The following is a 22,035-nucleotide window of genomic DNA, read 5'->3' on the forward strand; positions in this document are numbered from 1 at the left end:
ATTAAAAAGGAATTTGATAAGTAAAACCATTTTCTATTCCCAAAGCGTCGGTCATGGAACTAGTCCTAACTCAGAAATCAATATACATAGTCTTTCAAGCGAACAGTTTTGTAAAATTAACCTTAAATTTATTATTTATTTATATTGATATACTCTTTACATATTTTTATTTTATTAATATTTTAAATAAAACTTTTTAGATTCAACTAAAGTAGCAGAGAAGAGCTTTTGCAAATGACCATGTTTTGCTTAAGTAAAAATATAATCTATTCATCCGTTCATGTTGTCAGTCAACCAACCATCAATCCCTGAATCCACCCATACATTATATAATAGTTAAGTACCCAACAGTTTTAAACTAATGCCAAGTACTTATACTACTTTTTCGAAACGTAGACCTTTTGAAAGACTTAATTAATTTTTGTCATACGACGAACGTTTGTAACTTTTTTTCATCAAAAATTGATTTTTTGAGAGAAACATTAAGGTTCGTTTTTCTCGGATAGAGAAGGAACAATGTATATAACTCTCCATCAAAACATGTTTCGTAAATTTAATGATATTTGCGGAAGGCCCTTCAGATAACATCGGAATTTATTACCACGATATATATTTATGCTAAATTGTATCTCTAATAAGAGTGGGCCGGTCTTGCTTCAATTATAGAACGAACTCTATAGACTTTTAAAAAGTGTAATCAGTTTCTTTAAATAAATCATTTCTGTCGCATTTTATCTTATCTTATGTTTAAGAGAAGTAATAAAGAATATAGGATTATTTATGGGTCCGATCATAAAATTTAGTTGAAAGATTTCTTATATATCTCGTTTATGAGCCGTACTGTTATTTTAATGTCAATTACATTTTTTGAAGAGGACCTATTATGATCCTTATATTTCAAAATTTTATCACTATAACATAGACTACTAAACGGACTAGTTGACAGTCTTGTCAATAGATTAGCCAACAGTCTAGTCAACAGTCTAGTCAATAGACTAGTCAGTAAACTGATCACTATCACAGTAGACTGGACAACACACTAGTCAATATACTAGTCAATAGACTAGTTAACAGACTAGTCAGTAGACTAATTAACAGACTAGGCAATATATTAGTCAATAGACTAGTCAACACACTAGTCAATAAACTAGTCAACAGACTAGTCAGTAGACTAGTTAACAGACTAGTCAATAGACTAGTTAACAGACAAGTCAATAGACTAGTTAACAGACTAGTCAGTAGACTACATAGTAAATTGGCTAATTAATAGGCTGATCACTATCACATAGACCAGTGAATAGACTATTCAATAGACTAGTCAATAGACTAGTCAATAGACTAGTCAATAGACTAGTCAATAGACTAGTCAGTAGACTAGTCAATAAACCAGTCAGTAGACTAGTCAATAGACTAGTTAACAGACTAGTCAGTAGACTACACAGTCCATTGGCTAGTCAGTAGATTGATCACTATCACATAGACCAGTCAATAGACTATTCTATAGAATGTTCAGCAGACTAGTCATTAGATTGCTCAACAGACTTATCAACTTCTTAGTCAATAGTCTAATCAATTGTCTAGTTTATAGACTATTACACTAAAGTGGACCACAAATTTTAGTTTATTTACGACTGTTAAACTGATTTCGGGAAGTTCTTCGTATGGGGACTAGGTAAAATCTTTTACCGAATTTAAATATTTTATTTTCTTCTTCTATACCAATATACGCTAGTTATTCTGATGGTAATGGAAGTTGTACCTCTAAAGACTACAGGGTTTAGTGTGCACTGACTTCTTATATACAGTGTATGACAAAACAGAGTATAAAGTTTCAATTTATTTTAGTAATCATTATATACATACATATGTAGACATATGTACATACATATTGTAAAGTAAAATATTATAAATTATTTAATAGGTAAAGTAAAGTTTTCTTTGTTTTCTCCCTGACTGTAAGTATAAGTATAAATAAAATATTTTAAAGTTTAGATTTATTTTTGTGGGTCGCATTTCTAATTTTTTTTATTTCAACTTACATGTCATTATTTACATACATGAAATCTTTCTATATACATACATATGTAAGAAATGTATTCAAATACATAATATGTATGTATAGAAATTCACATGCATAGATATTGTATGTAAGTAAATATGTATGCATACCCACACATTTATGCTAAAAAGGTCTGAGAGGTCACCCATATGTTTTATTTTCAAAAAAAAAAACAAAACAAAAAACTCCAACAACTTTGTTTTAATTTTAATGTGGGTCCTTGTTTTTGCTCACTATTACAGTTATTACTCTTTTTGTTGTTGTAGTTCATTGTATTATTTGCATTTAAAGTCGTCCATCTCTGTTAAAAGGAAAATATTTACCAAAACACACACCTACACACACACACTAAAACTACAGTATTCCATATGAATATCTTTACATGTGCGTATAAAAGATAAAAGGATATTTTTGTTTAATTTAAGTAGACGGGTTAGAGAGTATATTTTATCTTTAACCCTTTATACTTAACTCTTGTCATACATACATTTACTTATAATATTTCTTTTTGATACAAATTTTTATGAAAATCTATTTTACTTTTAGGTATAATGACATGCTAAATAGAAATTTTAAAATAATTGATAGAATATAAAGGAAATTGTATATATGTACATTAGTGGGGACCCAGAATGTAAGACGGGGACACCCTAAAAACAAATTTAGTTAATTATAAGATAGCATTTCACAAAATTCTTACCCCGGCCCTAATAATTGGTGAACTGGGTCAAAGAATAAAAGGTCCTTTTTGCGATTTTTATGATTTTTTCCAAAGATAAAGGAAATTTGGTATCATATGAATGGTCTTTGAAAGGCGCTTTAAGTGTAAAAGTATTTGTTTCCGTTCAAAACAGGAAATACAGCGAATATACAAGTATGAATTCGCTCGTAACCACAAATAGAACGATTTAGCAAAGACATTAACCTTAATCACTGCACCTGAGAAGTATGTAAAAACGGCCTACCATCACCAGATATTAGAGTGTATGCCCGATCTTCTGCACTTGTCAATTCTTTGACAGTATACATATGGCAAACAAAAGTGCAAAAATAGACGTTAGTTTGTTCTCATCGGCGAAGCAACGATCATTGCGTTAAAAAATAAAAACTCCGTGAAAAAATCAATAATACAATTAAAACAAAACAATTAAAAATAAATATGTTTATCAATTATAAACAACTCAACGTAAATAACTATTTAAGAAAATAATAAACAATACGACACAAATTGTGTATTAAACAATAGAAAAAACTAGATCAATAATAGCTTATGATTAAGCAAAAACAAATTTATAAAAATAAATCAAGAAAACATATAAAACGTAGAAAGAATTAGCAAACATTACAGAAATATAAAATAATTTGGAATTAAGTCCAACAATTTCGTTATTCTTAGTGGCTTCTAGGATTTACAAATGGCCTCTATAAGTTCTGCTTATAATAATTCGACTACTGCATCAGAAGAAGCTGGTGCCAGAATTGATCCTCCTATGCCGCCTACAATTAACATAAAATTCGAAACCAGTGATGGCTCAAATATTTTATGTCCTTATATTGATTTTTGGGAAATTTCCTTACAAGAGGTTGCTTTTGTTTAATAAAAAATAAGATAAATTTGTTATACCCTACACCACTATAGTGGGGAGGGTATTATGCGTTTCAGCTGATGTTTGTAACACCCAAAAATATTGGTCCTACACCTTAATAGGCTCAGAATCACTTTCTATTAAAATATGTCCGTCCGTCTGTAAATGTAAACCTTGTGCGCACGCTACAGGTCACAATTTTCAAGATAATTTGATGAAATTTGACACATACTCTTCTTTTGACAAGAGCGAAGTCTATTGAAAATGGTTGAAATCAGTTCATTAGTTCGCTGAGGCCCCCTACAACCATACCCCCGAATAGGGCTTTTGAGCTTATAATAATGTTAAATATTGTACAATCTCTACAGTTTCTACTAGTCATCGTAAATCTCTCTACCAAAATTTATACGGATAGGGCCATATTTACCTTTGCTCCATATAACAACTCTTTCAGAAAATCACCTTTTTTTGGTAACAAATTGTTGTAATATTTCGCAATTAAGAAAAAATGCTTTATTATTAGAAAAATAATACACATTTTTAATATTCTCACTGGTGTAGGGTATCATATGGTCGGCCATGACCGACTTCACATTCTTACTTGTTTGTAATTGACATTAAATTCTTGTCTTTGTAGAAAGTTGGATGTGGTACTTTCGGTGTGGTCTATAAGGCAATTTGGCGTGATTTTTATGTAGCCGTTAAGGAATTTGATCACAAAAGTGAGGAAAAGCCCATAGTAAGAGAGATAAAACAACTGTCAAGGGTGAAGCATCCTAATATTATTGCTTTGTTTGGCATATCCACCAATCGAAAGTCAAATTATATAATCATGGAATATGCCGAAGGTGGTTCATTACATCATTTTCTGCATGGTAATGTAAAGCCGTACTATTCGATGGCCCATGCAATGAGTTGGGCACGTCAATGCGCAGAGGTAAATAGGAATGAAATGACTTTAACTAGACTTTAAGAAAATTTTAAAATTTCATCCTTCCAGGCTGTAGCCTACATGCATGCCATGAAACCGAAACCTCTAGTACATCGAGATTTGAAACCGCTCAATCTTTTGCTTGCCGATAAGGGAAGATATCTGAAAATATGTGATTTTGGTACAGTTACCGATCTCGTGACAATCATGACAAATAATAGTGGTTCTGCTGCCTGGATGGCACCAGAAGTTTTTGAGGGTTCAAAGTATACTGAAAAATGTGATGTATTCAGTTGGGGCATTGTGTTGTGGGAAGTGATAGCGCGAGAAAAGCCCTTTAAAAATTTCGATAATGCATTTTGTATTTTATGGAAAATACACAAAGGAGAAAGACCACCTCCAATACCCGAGCTACCAGAACCCATAAAACAACTAATGAATTCTTGTTGGGCTAAGGCACCCGAATTAAGACCCTCTATGCAATATGTGGTAGATAAAATGAATATATTGATGCAAGCATATCCGGGAGCAGATGAACCCTTAAATTATGACTTTAGTAATCAGCAGGTATTTATGTATATAAACCAGAAGAAATCAAACTTGCATATGTATATCATTTTTCTATAGATTATCAGTGACAATGAGTCAATAGACGAAGATAATTCTTTAGATTCTTCCAATTATAATCCCTTTATGAATTCACCCTTAACCAGATCTAATGCTTCACTGGTTTCTCCTTTCGATGATGAACACGAAAAAGTTGATTATGGTCCAACTACTCAAAAAAACTATAAAGACTTTGAATTCAATTTCTCCAATGAAGAAGTTAATTAGTATAATATTTTAAAACTTTAAATAAATTGTTTTTATAATTTCAGGATCCTGGCGATCTTACGGATGGTAGTTCAGCTGCAATTAATGGTAAACTAAAATCTTTTATATTTAGTAAAGTTCAAAGTAATATAAATTTAAATTATAAACGCAAATAGAAATCCCCAATTTTAAGCTAAACAACAATGATACTGATTCCGAAGATAACGAAAACTATATACTATCTTGGCATGAAATGTTGGAACCAGCTTTACAACCCGAATTACCCATACGAGATAATCAGGAGTCGCAAGAAATCTATGAGGAACATAGACGTTTAGCCGAAGAATATTTAATACTAGAAACGAAATTATATTTTGCCGAAAAATACTGCAAAACGGAAAAGCTAAAAATGTCGCCTGAAGAGAAAAAAGAAATGGAGGAATTATTGCAGAAATTGAGGGAAAAAGTAAAAAATCTTAAAAGTAATAATAATTTAAAATTAATATTTTTCTTAATTTTAGGAAAGATTGTTGGAGCTTTATAATTATTTGAAAAGTACCCAACCTAAATGTGAAACATATGCAAATCAAAGTAGTACTGATTCTAGTGATAGTTGGGTGATAATATCTGATAATAACGTTAAGGCTGAAAACGAAAAAAAAATTAAATTTTTAAATGAATATATTTAAGTCCCTCAAAAAGTTCATTATCTCTTTTATTTTGAAAAGTCTTAAGAATATCATTAGACTTTCAAAAATCTGAAAAATAATAACTAATAAATATAAACAAATCTAGAGAATCCTGTTTAGATATAAAAAATATTTTACTAGAGTCATCTCTGATTCGAATTTATGGATAATTTTAGCAAGGCAGTAGTTTTTGGATAGAAAATTCAGTACTTTAGTACTTTTTTGATATCGAAAAATACGCAGTACCCTCACGACATTTTCAATACATTTTGGAATTTATTAAATTTTGCTTAGTAATCCATATAGTAGTCAATAGACCCGTATATAGGCTATAGTCTAGTCTAGTCTATAGTTCTTCAGTTCTTTGGTCTAGTCTATATTCTAGTCTATAGTCTAGTCAATATTCTAGTCTATAGTCTAGTCTATAGTCTAGTCTATAGTCTAGTCTATATTCTAGTCTATAGTCTAGTCTATATTCTAGTCTATAGTCTAGTCTATAGTCTATAGTCTAGTCTATAGTCTAGTCTATAGTCTAGTCTATAGTCTAGTCTATAGTCTAGTCTATAGTCTAGTCTATAGTCTAGTCTATAGTCTAGTCTATAGTCTAGTCTATAGTCTAGTCTATAGTCTAGTCTATAGTCTAGTCTATAGTCTAGTCTATAGTCTATAGTCTAGGCTATAGTCTAGTCTATAGTCTAGTCTATAGTCTAGTCTATAGTGTAGTCTATAGTCTAGTCTATAGTGTAGTCTATAGTCTAGTCTATAGTCTAGTCTATAGTCTAGTCTAAAGTCTAGTCTATAGTCTAGTCTATAGTCTAGTCTATAGTGTAGTCTATAGTCTAGTCTATAGTCTAGTCTATAGTCTAGTCTATAGTCTAGTCTAGTCTATAGTCTAGTCTATAGTCTAGTCTATAGTCTAGTCTATAGTCTAGTCTATAGTCTAGTCTATAGTCTAGTCTATAGTCTAGTCTATAGTCTAGTCTATAGTCTAGTCTATAGTCTAGTCTATAGTCTAGTCTATAGTCTAGTCTATAGTCTAGTCTATAGTCTAGTCTATAGTCTAGTCTATAGTCTAGTCTATAGTCTAGTCTATAGTCTAGTCTATAGTCTAGTCTATAGTCTAGTCTAGTTAGTCTATAGTCTAGTCTATAGTCTAGTCATAGTCTAGTCTATAGTCTAGTCTATAGTCTAGTCTATAGTCTAGTCTATAGTCTAGTCTATAGTCTAGTCTATAGTCTAGTCTATAGTCTAGTCTATAGTCTAGTCTATAGTCTAGTCTATAGTCTAGTCTATAGTCTAGTCTAGTCTATAGTCTAGTCTATAGTCTAGTCTATAGTCTAGTCTATAGTCTAGTCTATAGTCTAGTCTATAGTCTAGTCTATAGTCTAGTCTATAGTCTAGTCTATAGTCTAGTCTAAGTCAGTATAGTCTAGTCTATAGTCTAGTCTATAGTCTAGTCTATAGTCTAGTCTATAGTCTAGTCTATAGTCTAGTCTATAGTCTAGTCTATAGTCTAGTCTATAGTCTAGTCTATAGTCTAGTCTATAGTCTAGTCTATAGTCTAGTCTATAGTCTAGTCTATAGTCTAGTCTATAGTCTAGTCTATAGTCTAGTCTATAGTCTAGTCTATAGTCTAGTCTATAGTCTAGTCTATAGTCTAGTCTATAGTCTAGTCTATAGTCTAGTCTATAGTCTAGTCTATAGTCTAGTCTATAGTCTAGTCTATAGTCTAGTCTATAGTCTAGTCTATAGTCTAGTCTATAGTCTAGTCTATAGTCTAGTCTATAGTCTAGTCTATAGTCTAGTCTATAGTCTAGTCTATAGTCTAGTCTATAGTCTAGTCTATAGTCTAGTCTATAGTCTAGTCTATAGTCTAGTCTATAGTCTAGTCTATAGTCTAGTCTATAGTCTAGTCTATAGTCTAGTCTATAGTCTATAGTCTAGTCTATAGTCTAGTCTATAGTATAGTCTATAGTCTAGTCTATAGTCTAGTGTATAGTCTAGTCTATAGTCTAAACTGTAGTATTTAATATAGTAGTTGTCATTAAAAGCTAAATTGCAGCTGTTAAGGAAATTAGCTTTTAATGACAACTACACACGTCTGCATTACTTATAAGGAGTATAGTGATGACATACTTTTTAATCTGATATAGGAGTTCTAACTTTCAGCTTTGCTAGTTTATATGATCGCTTATTTTAAACAAAAAGAAAACATAATTTAATTAATTATTAAAAAAACTACTTACTCAACTACCTCTTTATAAGCGAGCGTGGTATCAAGGAAAATTTTAATTAAATGCATAGAAATTTTAATTTGAGTAGTATGTAGAAACGCCCTTGACAAGTAAGTTGTATAAGTGACAGATTTATAAATGTATATCCGATCTTCTCTTTGTACACTGTTTGACAGATGACATATAGCAAAAAATATATAAAAATAAACGTTAAGAGAAACTCCTTAAAAACAAAGCAATTTCATATTGGAAAAATTTAAAAGAAATCAACAATATAAAGGACAACAAATAAAAAATTTAAGTTTAAATCATAATACAATAAAACTAATAATAAATATTTATTAAACAATCAATAAAATATTTTAAAGATTAACCAAGAACAGTTTATGAATCAACAGTAACAAATATAATAATATAAAACAAAGTTAAATATGAAAAAATAATAAATTTAAAATGTTAATAATAATAAAATAATTATAATAATAATATAATTATAAATAGTAACAAAAATGCTGAACTTTTATTAAAATACTTATTATTTAAAAAAAAATCAAGTTGGACTAAATATAGTTTATGATTAAGCGGTAATAAATGTATAAAAATAAAATAAGAACAAATATAAAAAAGTTGAACAAATTACAAACGATTTCCATTCGTTCTAGAACTAGTTCCTAGGTTAAATATAAATATTATCAATCCAATATAATTTACAATTATTGTTTTTGCTAATGAATTTACAAATGGCCTCCACAAGTTCTGCTAATAATAATGCAACTACGACATCAGAAGATAATGGTGCTAAGACTGATCGTTCTATGTCGCCTACAATTAACATTAATTTCGACACAGATGATGGCTTAAATATTCGATGTCCATATATAGATTTTTGGGAAATTTCTAATAAAAAGGTTTATTTTATTTATATTATAAAACCAATTTATTTGTAATTAACTAAAAACTCTTGTCTTTGCAGAAAATTGGACGTGGTACTTTTGGTGTGGTCTACAAGGCAGTTTTACGTGATAAAAATGTGGCTGTTAAGGAATTTGATCGCAATACTGAGAAAAAGATCATTGAAAGAGAGATAAAACAATTGTCTAGGGTAAAGCATCCCAATATTATTGCTTTGTATGGCATATCCAGTAATGAGAAGACCAATTATATGATCATGGAATATGCCGAAGGTGGTTCGTTGCATCAATTTTTGCATGGTAATAAAAAGCCGAATTATTCGATGGCTCATGCCATAGGTTGGGCACGCCAATGCGCAGAAGTAAGTAGTAATGAAATTACTTTAATTAGACCTTATGAAAATTTAAAATTTCTTCCTTCTAGGCCCTTGCCTACATGCACGCCATGAAACCTAAGCCACTAGTGCATCGTGATTTGAAACCGCTCAATCTTTTGCTTGCCGATAAAGGAAGATATCTGAAAATTTGTGATTTTGGTACAGTTACCGATCTCGAATCCCTTATGACCAATAATAGTGGTTCTGCTGCCTGGATGGCACCAGAAGTTTTTGAGGGTTCAAAGTATACAGAAAAATGTGATGTATACAGTTGGAGCATTGTGTTGTGGGAGATAATAGCTCGGGAAAAACCATTTAAAGATTTCGATAATGCATATTGCATATTGTGGAAAATACATGAAGGAGAACGACCATCTCCAATACCCGATCTACCAGAACCCATTAAACAACTAATGTATTCTTGTTGGTCTAAAACACCAGAATTAAGACCATCTATGCAATACGTGGTAGAGAAATTGAATATATTAATACAAGAATTTCCAGGAGCAAATAAACCCTTAAATTATGATTTTATTAATCATGAGTTTGTCTGTGATGATGGGTCTATAGGCGAAGATTCTTTAGATTCTTCTAATGACAATACATTTCTTAATGCACCATCATCTAGACTTAATGTTTCAATGGTTCCTAGAAATTTCCAAATATCAACATTGTCTTCGCCATTTAACAGTGGTAAAGAGGTCACTGAGACTTCACCATCTGTAGAGGCTGGTGCCTGGTCGGATCCGTCTTTGCCGCCCGTTATTAACATTGCTATTGAAACCAGTGATGGTTTAAATATTCTATGTCCATATATAGATTTTTTGGATATTTATTTGCAAGAGGTTTCTTTCATTTTATTCAATTTTCAAGTCAAGTTTGTTAACTTAATACTCCTGCCTTTATAGGAAGTTGGACGTGGTACTTTCGGTGTGGTGCACAAGGCCAGTTGGCGTGATCGTTATGTGGCCGTGAAGAAATTTAATTGCAACTCTAAAATAAATGCCTTCGAAATACAAATAAAACAATTTTCCAGAGTAAAACATCCCAATATTATTGCTTTTTATGGCATATCCAGCAATGAAAAGTCAAATTATATGATCATGGAATATGCCGAAGGTGGTTCATTACATCAGTTTTTGCATGGCAATGAAAAGCCTTACTATTCGATGGCCCATGCCCTGAGTTGGGCACGTCAGTGCGCAGAGGTAAAGTAAAAATATAATCAAGTAAAAATATCAAAAAATATATATTTTCTTACTTCTAGGCCGTTGCCTATATGCATGCCATGAAACCTAAACCTCTAGTACATCGTGATTTGAAACCCCTCAATCTTCTGCTCACCGATAAGGGAAGATGTCTGAAAATAAGTGGTTTTGGTACAAGTAACGATCTTGTAACCATAATGACGAATAAAAGAGGTTCTGCTGGCTGGATGGCACCAGAAATTTTCGAGAGTTCCAGGTATACAAAAAAATGTGATGTATACAGTTGGGGCACTGTGTTGTGGGAGATGATAGCTCGAGAAGAACCCTTTAAAGATACCAGTAATCCATATGGCATACTGTGGAAAATAAATAAAGGAGAACGACCACCTCCAATAGATAATCTACCAGAATCTATAGAACAATTAATAAAATCTTGTTGGGATAAGAAACCGGAATTAAGACCCTCTATGGAATACGTAGTTGAGAGAATGGAAATCCTAATGCTAGAATTTCCGGGAGGCGATGAACCCCTACATTATTAGTTAATTAATCAACAGGTATTTATACAAAAATATGTATAAATGTTATTTTTCTACAGATTATCGCCTGAATCCACAGGCGATGGTTTTACTTCAGATTCTTTCAATTACAATTTAAATTACTTAAGGACCATAACTAAAAATTTATTAATTTTGAACTAAATAATGCAAATATCCGCTTGTTAAAATCCTTCAGATATTTTTATTTTTAATATTTTAAACCTACCAAATAAATCAATACACTGTTATATAAAATATATAGTTTTCGTGAAAATTTAATTTAAATTTTCAATAAAAAAAAGTATTTTTTAATAATTAAATTGTATTTTTTTAACAAAATGAAAATGTAACAGATTTAAAATCAACCTTTTAGCAAAGTCATCAACCCTTAGCATAATAACACAACAACTGTGTAAAAACGGCCCTTTTAAACATATGTTTGTGTGTATGTTTCTTCTTACCCTCCCAGCTGTTTTTGACAGTTGACATATTGCAAAAAAAAAAAACAGACTGCCTCTTCAGTTTTTCCTTTATCAGTGAAAAAAGTTTTTTTCCAAAAAAGAAATTTATGAAATTCCTAAGAAAATTTTCAACAATATAAAGAAAACAATAAAAACAAAAAAATCAATAATAAAATTTATAAATAAATAAACATAATTATGTAATAAAATAATAAGAAATCATCCACAAAAAAGGCAGCATAATTATTAAACCTTATAGAAAAAAAAGCTACAAACTTGGTCAAAAAAAGAAAACGCAGTAAAAAGAAAACAAAGATATAAAAGTATTTTTTATAAAAATAAAACAAAAAAGTTCTAAAAAAACCCACAATTTGCACGTAAAATCCTGCAGCATTTTCCCATTTCTATTGTCAACTGTTTGATACTACCTCAACATGACCGATGAGTTGGGGGATTTACAAGATGCCACCACAAATTCTGCTAGTACATCCCCTTCTATCAACAATGAAACGTCTGCACAAGCTACCGAAGAGGGTGCTGCCAGTTTAGCTCCCTCTTTACCATCCATCAATAATATTAACATACAGACCAGTGACGGCTTAAGTCTTTTATGTCAATATGTGGATTTTTCGGAAATTTCTTTCAAAGAGGTTTGTATTATTTGTTATATAATAGAAAACGTTTATTCTAGTCTTTTGTATAACTTTTCCCACTTTGCAGAAAGTTGGTCATGGTACTTTTGGTGTAGTCTATAAGGCGGTTTGGCGTGATCGTTATGTTGCCGTTAAGGAATTTGAACCTACCTCCGAACAAAAAGCCATTGAAACAGAAGTAAAGCAGCTGTCTAGGGTAAATCATCCCAATATTATCGCTTTGTATGGTATAGCCGCCAATCAAATGTCAAAATATTTGATTATGGAATATGCCGAAGGCGGTTCATTGCATCAGTTTTTACATGGTAAAGTAAAACCGGCTTATTCGACGGCCCATGCCATGAGTTGGGCACGCCAGTGTGCAGAGGTGAGTGAAGTATTTTGTTTCTTTATTTTATTATTAAGAGATAATTTTGCGAACTGAAACATTTACCATATTTTAAGTTACTTAAATATTATTCACTATAATTTCCCAAAAACTTATTGATGATGTATGTAAAAAAATTTGAAAATTTGTTTAGGTGAAATTAAGAGAAGAACATACCCGTTTGGAGACAGATTATTATTTGCACATTTAACGACTTTTTTATAATCAAAATTCTAAATTGGAACCATAAAGTATTATAGACTTTAGTGATATAAACGTGTTGTGAAATTACTTTAAAGTTTTTGAAAAAACATTAAAGTCTAACATTTAATTTAATAATGGTGGCCTCCGGTAGGTTAGTGGTTAATGTTCTAGACTGGTAGACCGGAGGTGGTGGGTTCGATTCCCACCTGAGGCACTGGTTAAGGAGCGCACAACAGGCCCGATAGAGGCCTAGGTGTATTTCTTCGGATTTGATGTATATACATCCTCCTTTCAAACTAACTAACTAATTTATTAATCTCTACCAGTTCGGTGTTCCTCTTGTTAATATGCTCATTTCCAAGAGAAGGTTCGCATTTGTTAAATAATGGGCAAAAGATACATGGGCTTCTGTTACCCACAGCTACCCAATATAGCAGCCTCATCAGCGATACCAACGAGAGAGCGAGCGAGCACTAGCAGAGCGAAGCGAGCGAGCGAGCGAGAGAGGAGCGAGCGAGCAGCGAGCGAGCGAGCGATCAGCGAGCGAGCGAGCGAGCGAGCGAGCGAGACGAGCGAGCGAGACTAGCGAGCGAGCGAGCGAGCGATCGAGCGAGCGAGCGAGCGAGCGAGCGAGCGAGCGACCGAGGACCCGAGCGAGCGAGCGAGCGAGCGAGCGAGCGAGCGAGCGAGCGAGCGAGCGAGCGACCGAGCGAGCGAGCGAGCGAGCGAGCGAGCGAGCGAGAGCGAGCGAGCGAGCGAGCGAGCGAGCGGCGAGCGAGCGAGCGAGCAGCGAGCGAGCGAGCGAGCGAGCGAGCGAGCGAGAGAGCGAGCGAGCGAGAGCGAGCGAGCGAGCACGAGCGAGCAGCGAGCGAGCGAGCTAGCGAGCGAGAGCGATCGAGCGAGCGAGCGAGCGAGCGAGCTAGCGATCGAGCTAGCGACAGCGAGCGAGCGAGCGAGCGAGCTAGAGCGATCTATTATCTATCAGGATCGATCTATCTATCTATCTATCTATCTATATCTATCTATCTATCTATCTATCTATCTAAAAATCTTAACATAAAAAAATTAAAATCCCATATTCTCTACCTTTTAGGGTGTTGCCTATTTACATGCCATGAAACCAAAGCCGCTAATACATCGTGATTTAAAACCGCTCAATCTTTTACTCACCGATAAGGGAAGATATTTAAAAATATGTGATTTTGGTACAGTCGCTGACAAATCTACGCTAATGACCAATAATAAAGGTTCGGCTGCATGGATGGCACCAGAAGTTTTTGAAGGTTCTAAATACACCGAAAAATGTGATATATTCAGTTGGGGCATTGTCTTGTGGGAGGTGTTGTCGCGTGAGAAACCCTTTAAGGATGTCGACAATACCTATTCCATAATGTGGAAAATACATAAAGGTGAACGACCGCCTCCCATACCCGATTTGCCAGAGCCAATAAGACATCTAATGACTTCTTGTTGGGCTGATAAACCAGACTTACGACCCTCTATGCAGCATGTGGTAGAAGTAATGAATATGTTAATGCAAGCATTTCCGGGAGCAGATGAACCCTTAAATTATGAGTTCGTTAATCAACAGGTATTTATATATTTACAAAAAAATAAATAAAATTTTAACATTTCTTTTTTCTTTTTAGATCATCAGTCCGAATGACAATGAGTCTACAGGCGATAATTATATTTCAGATTTTAGCAACTTCAGTACTCTGTTTAGTACAGAATTAACGCATAGCAATAATAGTTCATCTTCTAACACTTCAACACCCACAAATTCTTCCACTTATAATCCATTTCATACAACATCCTCGTCATCATCTAGAGCCCCTAATGCTTCCATTGTATCATCACAACGTTGGGATGTTATACATGAGGAACCAGATAGCGGACGTTCTACTGAACAATACGATAATGGCCGAAAGTTTAATTTGTCTACATCGGAAGAGTCAAGACTGCGCTATGAGACAATACGCAATCAAATGCAAAATCATGCTGGTGTTACTATGACTCCTTTGGATATAAATGTTGAGGCGGTAAGTTTTTTTTAATTTGTGATTTAAAAATTTAAATAATAATTAGTTTTCTTTTTTAATTTCAGAATGCTTGGGATTTAAATAATGGTAACTTGGCTAGCTATACGGGTAAGTTGAAATGTTTTAGATTAAGTTGGTTGTCTTAAGGATATTGGACAGGCAACGTGCAGCATAACAAGACAAATGAAGTTTGTGTAAGTTTCCAATGTTTTTATTATAAATTTAAATTGAATTCCATTTTAAGTTGCTAATATGGTTTAATAGAATAAAAAATTGTATATGATTCTCATACCTCTCGAATATTTACAAAATAAAAGAAATGTTTAGAATGGTTTAGAATAGATATTATGTCAACAATGTAAAGACGACCAAAGTGCAGCAGATGAAAGTGCTATTTTATAACTTCGAATTATTCCGATAAAATAATTAATTTACTTTCCTAGAGACCTGCTGTAAAAAAAATAATTTGCCTAATTCACAATCGGCGTTGTATAGTTGTATGTCGTAAGAGTAAAAGTTCTATATTCAGCTCTAAAGAATCTTATATACCCTTTACCATAGTGTGTTAAAAAACATTCAATACGTATTTTTTAAAGAAAATTTTAAAAAACACCAGTTGGAAAACAAAAAGTTTCAGAAAGTCCGCTTTAATAGATTTCCATTTAGTCAAGACGCTACGTATTTAATTTTACGTTTCTAGGTTTAATATTATAGAAAATAAAAAAGTAAGTATTTTGAAGAACGAAAAAGTACAAAAAATCCACAAACACAGCTTCGTACGTGACGTGTAGTTCTTACTCTGTTCAGTTTTTATAAAAAAGGAAAACTAAGTATGTATAAGAACAAAATTTAACATATATTATTGTAATTGTTTTTTTTTTTTTTTTTTTTTTTTGTATGCTAATTTGTTTATGTAATTTTCAGTCAAATTTATTTATGGACAGGTTTTGCTGATTTTAAATAGCAATCTTCTCGAAAGCATGACAGATATAATTATTTAAGATTCGAATCTCGCAGATATTTGGGGTCTTTGAAAAGTGATTTTAACATACAAACAGACAGCTAAACCGACTCCGCTATAAGGATTCCGAATATACATATACAAATTTTACTAGGCTAGGTTTATTTTGAAAATAAATTAAATTAAATTTATAGGGTATAGAAATAACAAACGGTATGGCAAACTTATTTATACCCTTTTCACGAAGGTGAAGTTTATAAAAATTATGTCATACAACGCCACAATGGCGATTGTGAATTGGACAATTGTATAATGCATTTTTTTTTTATATCGATATCGATATTAAAAACCTATGTTTTATCTGTTACATTGGTTCCTAAAAGAAAACAATTTCTTGGGCTAGAATACTAAATAATTTCAAAACAAATCCCAAAACCAGACATTCAATATAAAATCGAACTATTTAATTGAAATATTTTTTTCAATCTTAAGTAAAAATCTCAAAAATTTGCAATGAGTCTATCTGTCATAAAGATACGAATATCGTGAAAATTATGAAATAAATAATGAGTGTTTTGTTTGTTTATTCCATCAATTTGTGTGTAATGAAAATAATAATTAAAAATGCAAAAACAATCTGCGTTGAAATCAAAACATTAAATTAAATCAATTGAAACGTGAAAATCTTTTATGGCCAACACCTACTACACACATCAACAGTAATATTTGACTTCATTGTGCCCTATATCAATGAATAGATAGATAGGCAGATATATTCACATATTGATAGATCGTTCCCACGACAATTGGATCTTCGCTCCGAAACGACCTGAGTCATACTCGGCCAAAGATTGTCAACCCAGCGACAGCTGTATCAACCGAAAGTTTTTTCCCCAGGAAAGAACTATCGGCCACAGTCGAACTGTTACAACAACAACATATTGATAATAGATAGATAAATAGATAGATAGATAGATAGATAGATAGATAGATAGATAGATAGATAGATAGATAGATAGATAGATAGATAGATAGATAGATAGATAGATAGATAGATAGATAGATAGATAGATAGATAGATAGATAGATAGATAGATAGATAGATAGATAGATAGATAGATAGATAGATAGATAGATAGATAGATAGATAGATAGATAGATAGATAGATAGATAGATAGATAGATAGATAGATAGATAGATAGATAGATAGATAGATAGATAGATAGATAGATAGATAGATAGATAGATAGATAGATAGATAGATAGATAGATAGATAGATAGATAGATAGATAGATAGATAGATAGATAGATAGATAGATAGATAGATAGATAGATAGATAGATAGATAGATAGATAGATAGATAGATAGATAGATAGATAGATAGATAGATAGATAGATAGATAGATAGATAGATAGATAGATAGATAGATAGATAGATAGATAGATAGATAGATAGATAGATAGATAGATAGATAGATAGATAGATAGATAGATAGATAGATAGATAGATAGATAGATAGATAGATAGATAGATAGATAGATAGATAGATAGATAGATAGATAGATAGATAGATAGATAGGTAGATAGATAGATAGATAGATAGATAGATAGATAGATAGATAGATAGATAGATAGATAGATAGATAGATAGATAGATAGATAGATAGATAGATAGATAGATAGATAGATAGATAGATAGATAGATAGATAGATAGATAGATAGATAGATAGATAGATAGATAAATAGATAGATAGGAAGATAGATAGATAGATAGATAGATAGATAGATAGATAGATAGATAGATAGATAGATAGATAGATAGATAGATAGATAGATAGATAGATAGATAGATAGATAGATAGATAGATAGATAGATAGATAGATAGATAGATAGATAGATAGATAGATAGATAGATAGATAGATAGATAGATAGATAGACAGATAGATAGGAAGATAGATAGATAGATAGATAGATAGATAGATAGATAGATAGATAGATAGATAGATAGATAGATAGATAGATAGATAGTTAGTTAGATAGATAGATAGATAGATAGATAGATAGATAGATAGATAGATAGATAGATAGATAGATAGATAGATAGATAGATAGATAGATAGATAGATAGATAGATAGATAGATAGATAGATAGATAGATTAAATAGTTGGTTAGTTAGTTAATGTTACTGGTATATGTAGGGTACCTTATAATCGGGCTTTAACTAAAACACTTTATGACATTTTTTGTTCTAGATTTTTAAAGACTCATTTTGAAAATTTTCAATCGAAATAGAAATAGAAAAGATTGTTAGTGGATAATTAATGGCTGTGAAATGTAAACAAAACTATAATGAATCATTTTCTTTAAAGAGAGTGGAGGAGAGAAAGGGAATGAGTGCAAAGATTTTTGGCGGCATAGTTTGTCATTAGTCGGGAATGCCGTCGATTTTTATTTTAATTTTAATTAAAATTCAATTTAGTGTTTTGATTCTATTTAATTTTTTTTTTTTTTTTTTGGTTTTATTATTGTTTTTATTGCATTTTGATTTCTCCTTATTTATTTATTATTACAATTCAGTTTTTATGCCAAGATTTTTTTTTGTAATTTTTTTCTAAAATTTACATTTTCATTTGGTTGCTGTTGTTGTTGTTGGTAGTGTGTAGTTTGTTACACCCAAAATCAAAAAAAGAATAGAATAATAAAACGAAAAACACTTTGAATACATATTTTATTTGTATTACTCATACGCTCAGTATGTTAAATACACATCTGCCAGTTAGCAAAGCAGACAGTGGGATGAAAGTAATAAAAGGTGGAGAATAAATTTTTGGATAAATAATTTTTAACTGTGAACAGTATTGTAATCAAAATAAAAGAGATTTTGTTATTAAACAAGATCTTTATAAAAATTTTTTAATCTTTTAAGATATAAAGAGGTATAATGAAAAACGTTTCCCTCTTATAGGTCCAAGTTCTTTAAATTTAAAATATAGATCTCTTTAGAAAGTGGTAAAGAACCCACAAATTTTAAATTTTGTCCTACCACTGTTTAAAAAATGCATAAATGCAGATTGCAACAATTGTGTAGCAATTAATAAATAAATTAAATCTAATTTAAACTACACAAGCGTTGTATAAAGAGGCACAGATATGAATACAACACATGAATCATCATGATCATGAGATTCATATCTCATTTTGCTAGATCTAAAAAGAATAACAAAATATATATTTTAATGTTCTACAAATCAAAAGAAAACTGCGTACACTTTGCTATATAAACAAACACGCACTATTTTTAAAAAATTTCTTTTTTTTTAACAAATATGTAATGCAACAAATTGTTGGCCTGCAGTTTAACACACAAAAAAAAACAGATACAAAAACGAGCACAAAAAATTTTCACAAACGTCGTGTTGTCTAGTTGGTCTACTCTTAAATGATTTTCTTTCTTTTTGTTTGTTTTCATTCTACGATGTGTCATCTTGTAGTAAATTTTTTTTTTTTTTTTTGCTGTTAAATTGCTACTTTTTATATCCGTCCGTCCATTCATCCAACCGTCCTTCCGTCCACCATTAAATGTTTGTCTGTTGTGTTATTGTCACTGTGTGTTCTTTTAAATGGGAGACTTTTAACAAAATGTTTCCGTCATTTTTGTTTTCTGGCTCAGTAGCGGACAATCTGTTCACGAATTCATATTGTTTCGTTTATTTTTTATAAGTTTTCTTTTTTATTATTATTATTTCACCACAATAACAAAATAAAACGATCTCGTTTATTATATTATTATTAATTTATATTGTTTGGCGGTAGTTAAATTTATTATTTTTATTCGAAAAATTCCGTTGCCGCCGCTGTTGACATTTACGCGCATTTCGTTTTTCCCTTTAAGAGTTTAAAATAATAACGTTTGTTTATAAAGATTTGAAAAATTTGCTATAAATATTGTGCGAAATATTTAAAAATAAACAAATTAAAGTTATAAACTAGTTTTTATAGTTGTATGCAAATTTATTATTATCTTCTTGTGTTCAAACTGGCTTCACCGGAGTTCAGATTTACCACCGATAATTGGAGTAAAATGGGTAATTTTTGGTTCTTAAGAATTGAAAAAAAAAATTCACTTACCACTTAATAGAATATAATTAGATTAGAGATAAAGTAAAAACTATGAAATTATTTTAAATATAAAATGTAAAAGTTTATAAGATAATATATAAAATTTAGATCTTATTTAGTACTTATATTTTAAATGTATATAATAACTTAACTGCAGATGACAAAACATAGTATGTACATTTTTCTGAACAAAATTGTTACTCGATCCTTTTCATTTAGTACTCAATACTATTCGAAACTATTAAAAGTTTTTTTTGGAAGCAAGTTCCGTAAAATATTCCAATTTTATGACTGAGTATAACAAAATTTGACCGGAACCCGCTCTGAGTCGGAGCAAAATTCATTTTAATAAGAATTTTATCATTAAGAAACTTATATTCTCTGACAATTGCAATAGATAGGACAAAGTCAAGAGAATAATTACAGAAATCATTCCCATTTCTTTCTCTTTTATACATAATCTCTCTCATGGAATTTTAATAAGGATTTTATCATTAAGGAACTTATATTCTCTGACAATTGTAATAGATAGGACAAAGTCAAGAGAACAATTACAAAAATCATTCCCATTTCTCTCTCTTTTATACATAATCTCTCTTATAGAATTCTGAAAACATAATTTCATAAAAATTTCAAACAAAAACTTTGCTTATAATCGGATATTGTCTATAGATCAAGTAGAGAGATAGAGAGCTCTTTGCTGATACCAGCTATTGATGGGTTTTACGGTATATTTTATTTGTGGCAAAGTCTTCACTCTCTCAGGCACCATTTATGGAAATCGTTCAAAGATATTAAAATGATCTTCTATTTACTACAAAAAATTTCCTTAAGAGAATGGTACTGGTTCTTAGGAGTAAGAATAGGATCCTTACGGGAGAAAGCTTAGGTTAGCAGCGTTGCAACTTCATTTAAGTGCATGAGGGTCTCTTTGTAATCATTGTACGAAAAATCTTAGAAATATAAAGAAAACTAAAGAGGAAATATAACGAGATACAAAAGCAGATTATAGGAAAATGAAGATCGAAGATGAAGAAGAGATATTGTGGGGACATATAACAGTTTTAACCAATGTCGTACAAAATGAAGATCAGTTAAATAAAGAATGTAAGGAAATGGAGTATAGCAGCAAACGATCTAGATATATCGAAAGTTATTTAGATTAGGAATCAAAATTTATTTGACACACCTATGATTTGAATTAGTCGTTACCAGGGTAATATGAATTATGATCATATCTTCATGGTCTTTATGACAACTTCTACAAAAGTCATGGAGAAACAATTGTTTCGAATAAACAATGATCAGTTTTATCGATCACAGGATCTCTACGACGAGTAAGATCAGTAATGGCATTGATCTTATTCTAGCACACTCAACGACATGTTAAAGGGACATATCTCCTTTTAAAGATATATTGTTAGAATAAGTTCCAGCATCTATCTCGAAAAGTAAATTTCCAGAAATCTGATCTACTCTTATCCAATGAACTTCCAAAGAAATAAATAACAATTAGAAGTTACTACAAAGAGCTTTAGAATTCATGAATTTATCATGTTTATGTTATTTTTAAGAAAGTGACTTAAATACTGTTTAAAATACGATTTTTAAAATTTTTTTTGTTGAAGTATTAATAATGTAATTCTTTTAGAATTATTTCATTATTTTTTACTGTATTTTACTGGCATAAACCAAACAATTTACCAAGTATGGCAGGCAACTAAATTTAGATTTTATTTAAAAAAAAAAAACCTATAAATTATGACTAAAAACTTATTAGAACAATAAATATAGATTTCCTCCAACATTATTCGCCTGTCAATTTAATTATAACAAAAACATTTAAAATTTTAAACCAATTTCCAATAAAAAA

General features: G+C 31.1%; 3 protein-coding genes across 4 annotated transcripts in view; all 3 read left to right on the forward strand.

Moving 5' to 3' along the window:
* The first annotated feature begins 3,135 nt into the window (after nt 1–3,135).
* On the forward strand, nt 3,136–6,182 carry LOC119605983 (mitogen-activated protein kinase kinase kinase 7-like). 2 transcript variants are annotated; one of them, XM_037959341.1, is made up of 7 exons: nt 3,136–3,642; nt 4,283–4,582; nt 4,646–5,143; nt 5,204–5,401; nt 5,455–5,497; nt 5,566–5,855; nt 5,911–6,182. In XM_037959341.1, exons 1-7 carry the CDS (start codon nt 3,475–3,477, stop codon nt 6,076–6,078), a joined length of 1,665 nt encoding a protein of 554 aa, XP_037815269.1. In that variant the 5' UTR covers nt 3,136–3,474; the 3' UTR covers nt 6,079–6,182. The 2 variants fall into 2 exon arrangements, with proteins under 2 accessions (XP_037815269.1, XP_037815270.1); XM_037959342.1 differs by lacking the exon at nt 5,204–5,401.
* A 2,387-nt stretch (nt 6,183–8,569) lies between these two features.
* LOC119605986 (mitogen-activated protein kinase kinase kinase 7-like) lies at nt 8,570–11,604 on the forward strand. Its single transcript, XM_037959345.1, has 5 exons — nt 8,570–9,220; nt 9,286–9,585; nt 9,648–10,445; nt 10,509–10,808; nt 10,868–11,604. The coding sequence occupies exons 1-5, from the start codon at nt 9,041–9,043 to the stop codon at nt 11,348–11,350; spliced, it is 2,061 nt and encodes a 686-aa protein (XP_037815273.1). The 5' UTR covers nt 8,570–9,040; the 3' UTR covers nt 11,351–11,604.
* A 247-nt stretch (nt 11,605–11,851) lies between these two features.
* Nucleotides 11,852–22,035, forward strand: part of LOC119605981 (mitogen-activated protein kinase kinase kinase 7-like) — a 27,007-nt gene continuing 16,823 nt past the window's right edge. The window contains exons 1-5 of the mRNA XM_037959339.1: nt 11,852–12,458; nt 12,529–12,828; nt 14,126–14,623; nt 14,682–15,074; nt 15,140–15,182. Coding sequence (XP_037815267.1) covers nt 12,243–12,458; nt 12,529–12,828; nt 14,126–14,623; nt 14,682–15,074; nt 15,140–15,182 — 1,450 coding nt within the window. The 5' untranslated portion in view covers nt 11,852–12,242. The remainder of the gene's footprint in view (nt 12,459–12,528; nt 12,829–14,125; nt 14,624–14,681; nt 15,075–15,139; nt 15,183–22,035) is intronic.

Source organism: Lucilia sericata, unplaced genomic scaffold (genome assembly GCF_015586225.1).
Source record: "Lucilia sericata isolate MDLA Ls3-8-SP2 unplaced genomic scaffold, ASM1558622v1 Contig000544F_arrow, whole genome shotgun sequence".
Taxonomy (NCBI): Eukaryota; Metazoa; Arthropoda; class Insecta; order Diptera; family Calliphoridae; genus Lucilia; species Lucilia sericata.

Coding starts and splice junctions, on each gene's coding strand:
- LOC119605983 (XM_037959341.1), top strand. CDS start 3,475: ATGGCCTCTATAAGTTCTGCTTATAATAATTCGACTACTGCATCAGAA. Junction 3,643..4,282: donor GGGAAATTTCCTTACAAGAG/GTTGCTTTTGTT, acceptor TTGTCTTTGTAG/AAAGTTGGATGTGGTACTTT. Junction 4,583..4,645: donor GGGCACGTCAATGCGCAGAG/GTAAATAGGAAT, acceptor TCATCCTTCCAG/GCTGTAGCCTACATGCATGC.
- LOC119605986 (XM_037959345.1), top strand. CDS start 9,041: ATGAATTTACAAATGGCCTCCACAAGTTCTGCTAATAATAATGCAACT. Junction 9,586..9,647: donor GGGCACGCCAATGCGCAGAA/GTAAGTAGTAAT, acceptor TCTTCCTTCTAG/GCCCTTGCCTACATGCACGC. Junction 10,446..10,508: donor TGGATATTTATTTGCAAGAG/GTTTCTTTCATT, acceptor CTGCCTTTATAG/GAAGTTGGACGTGGTACTTT.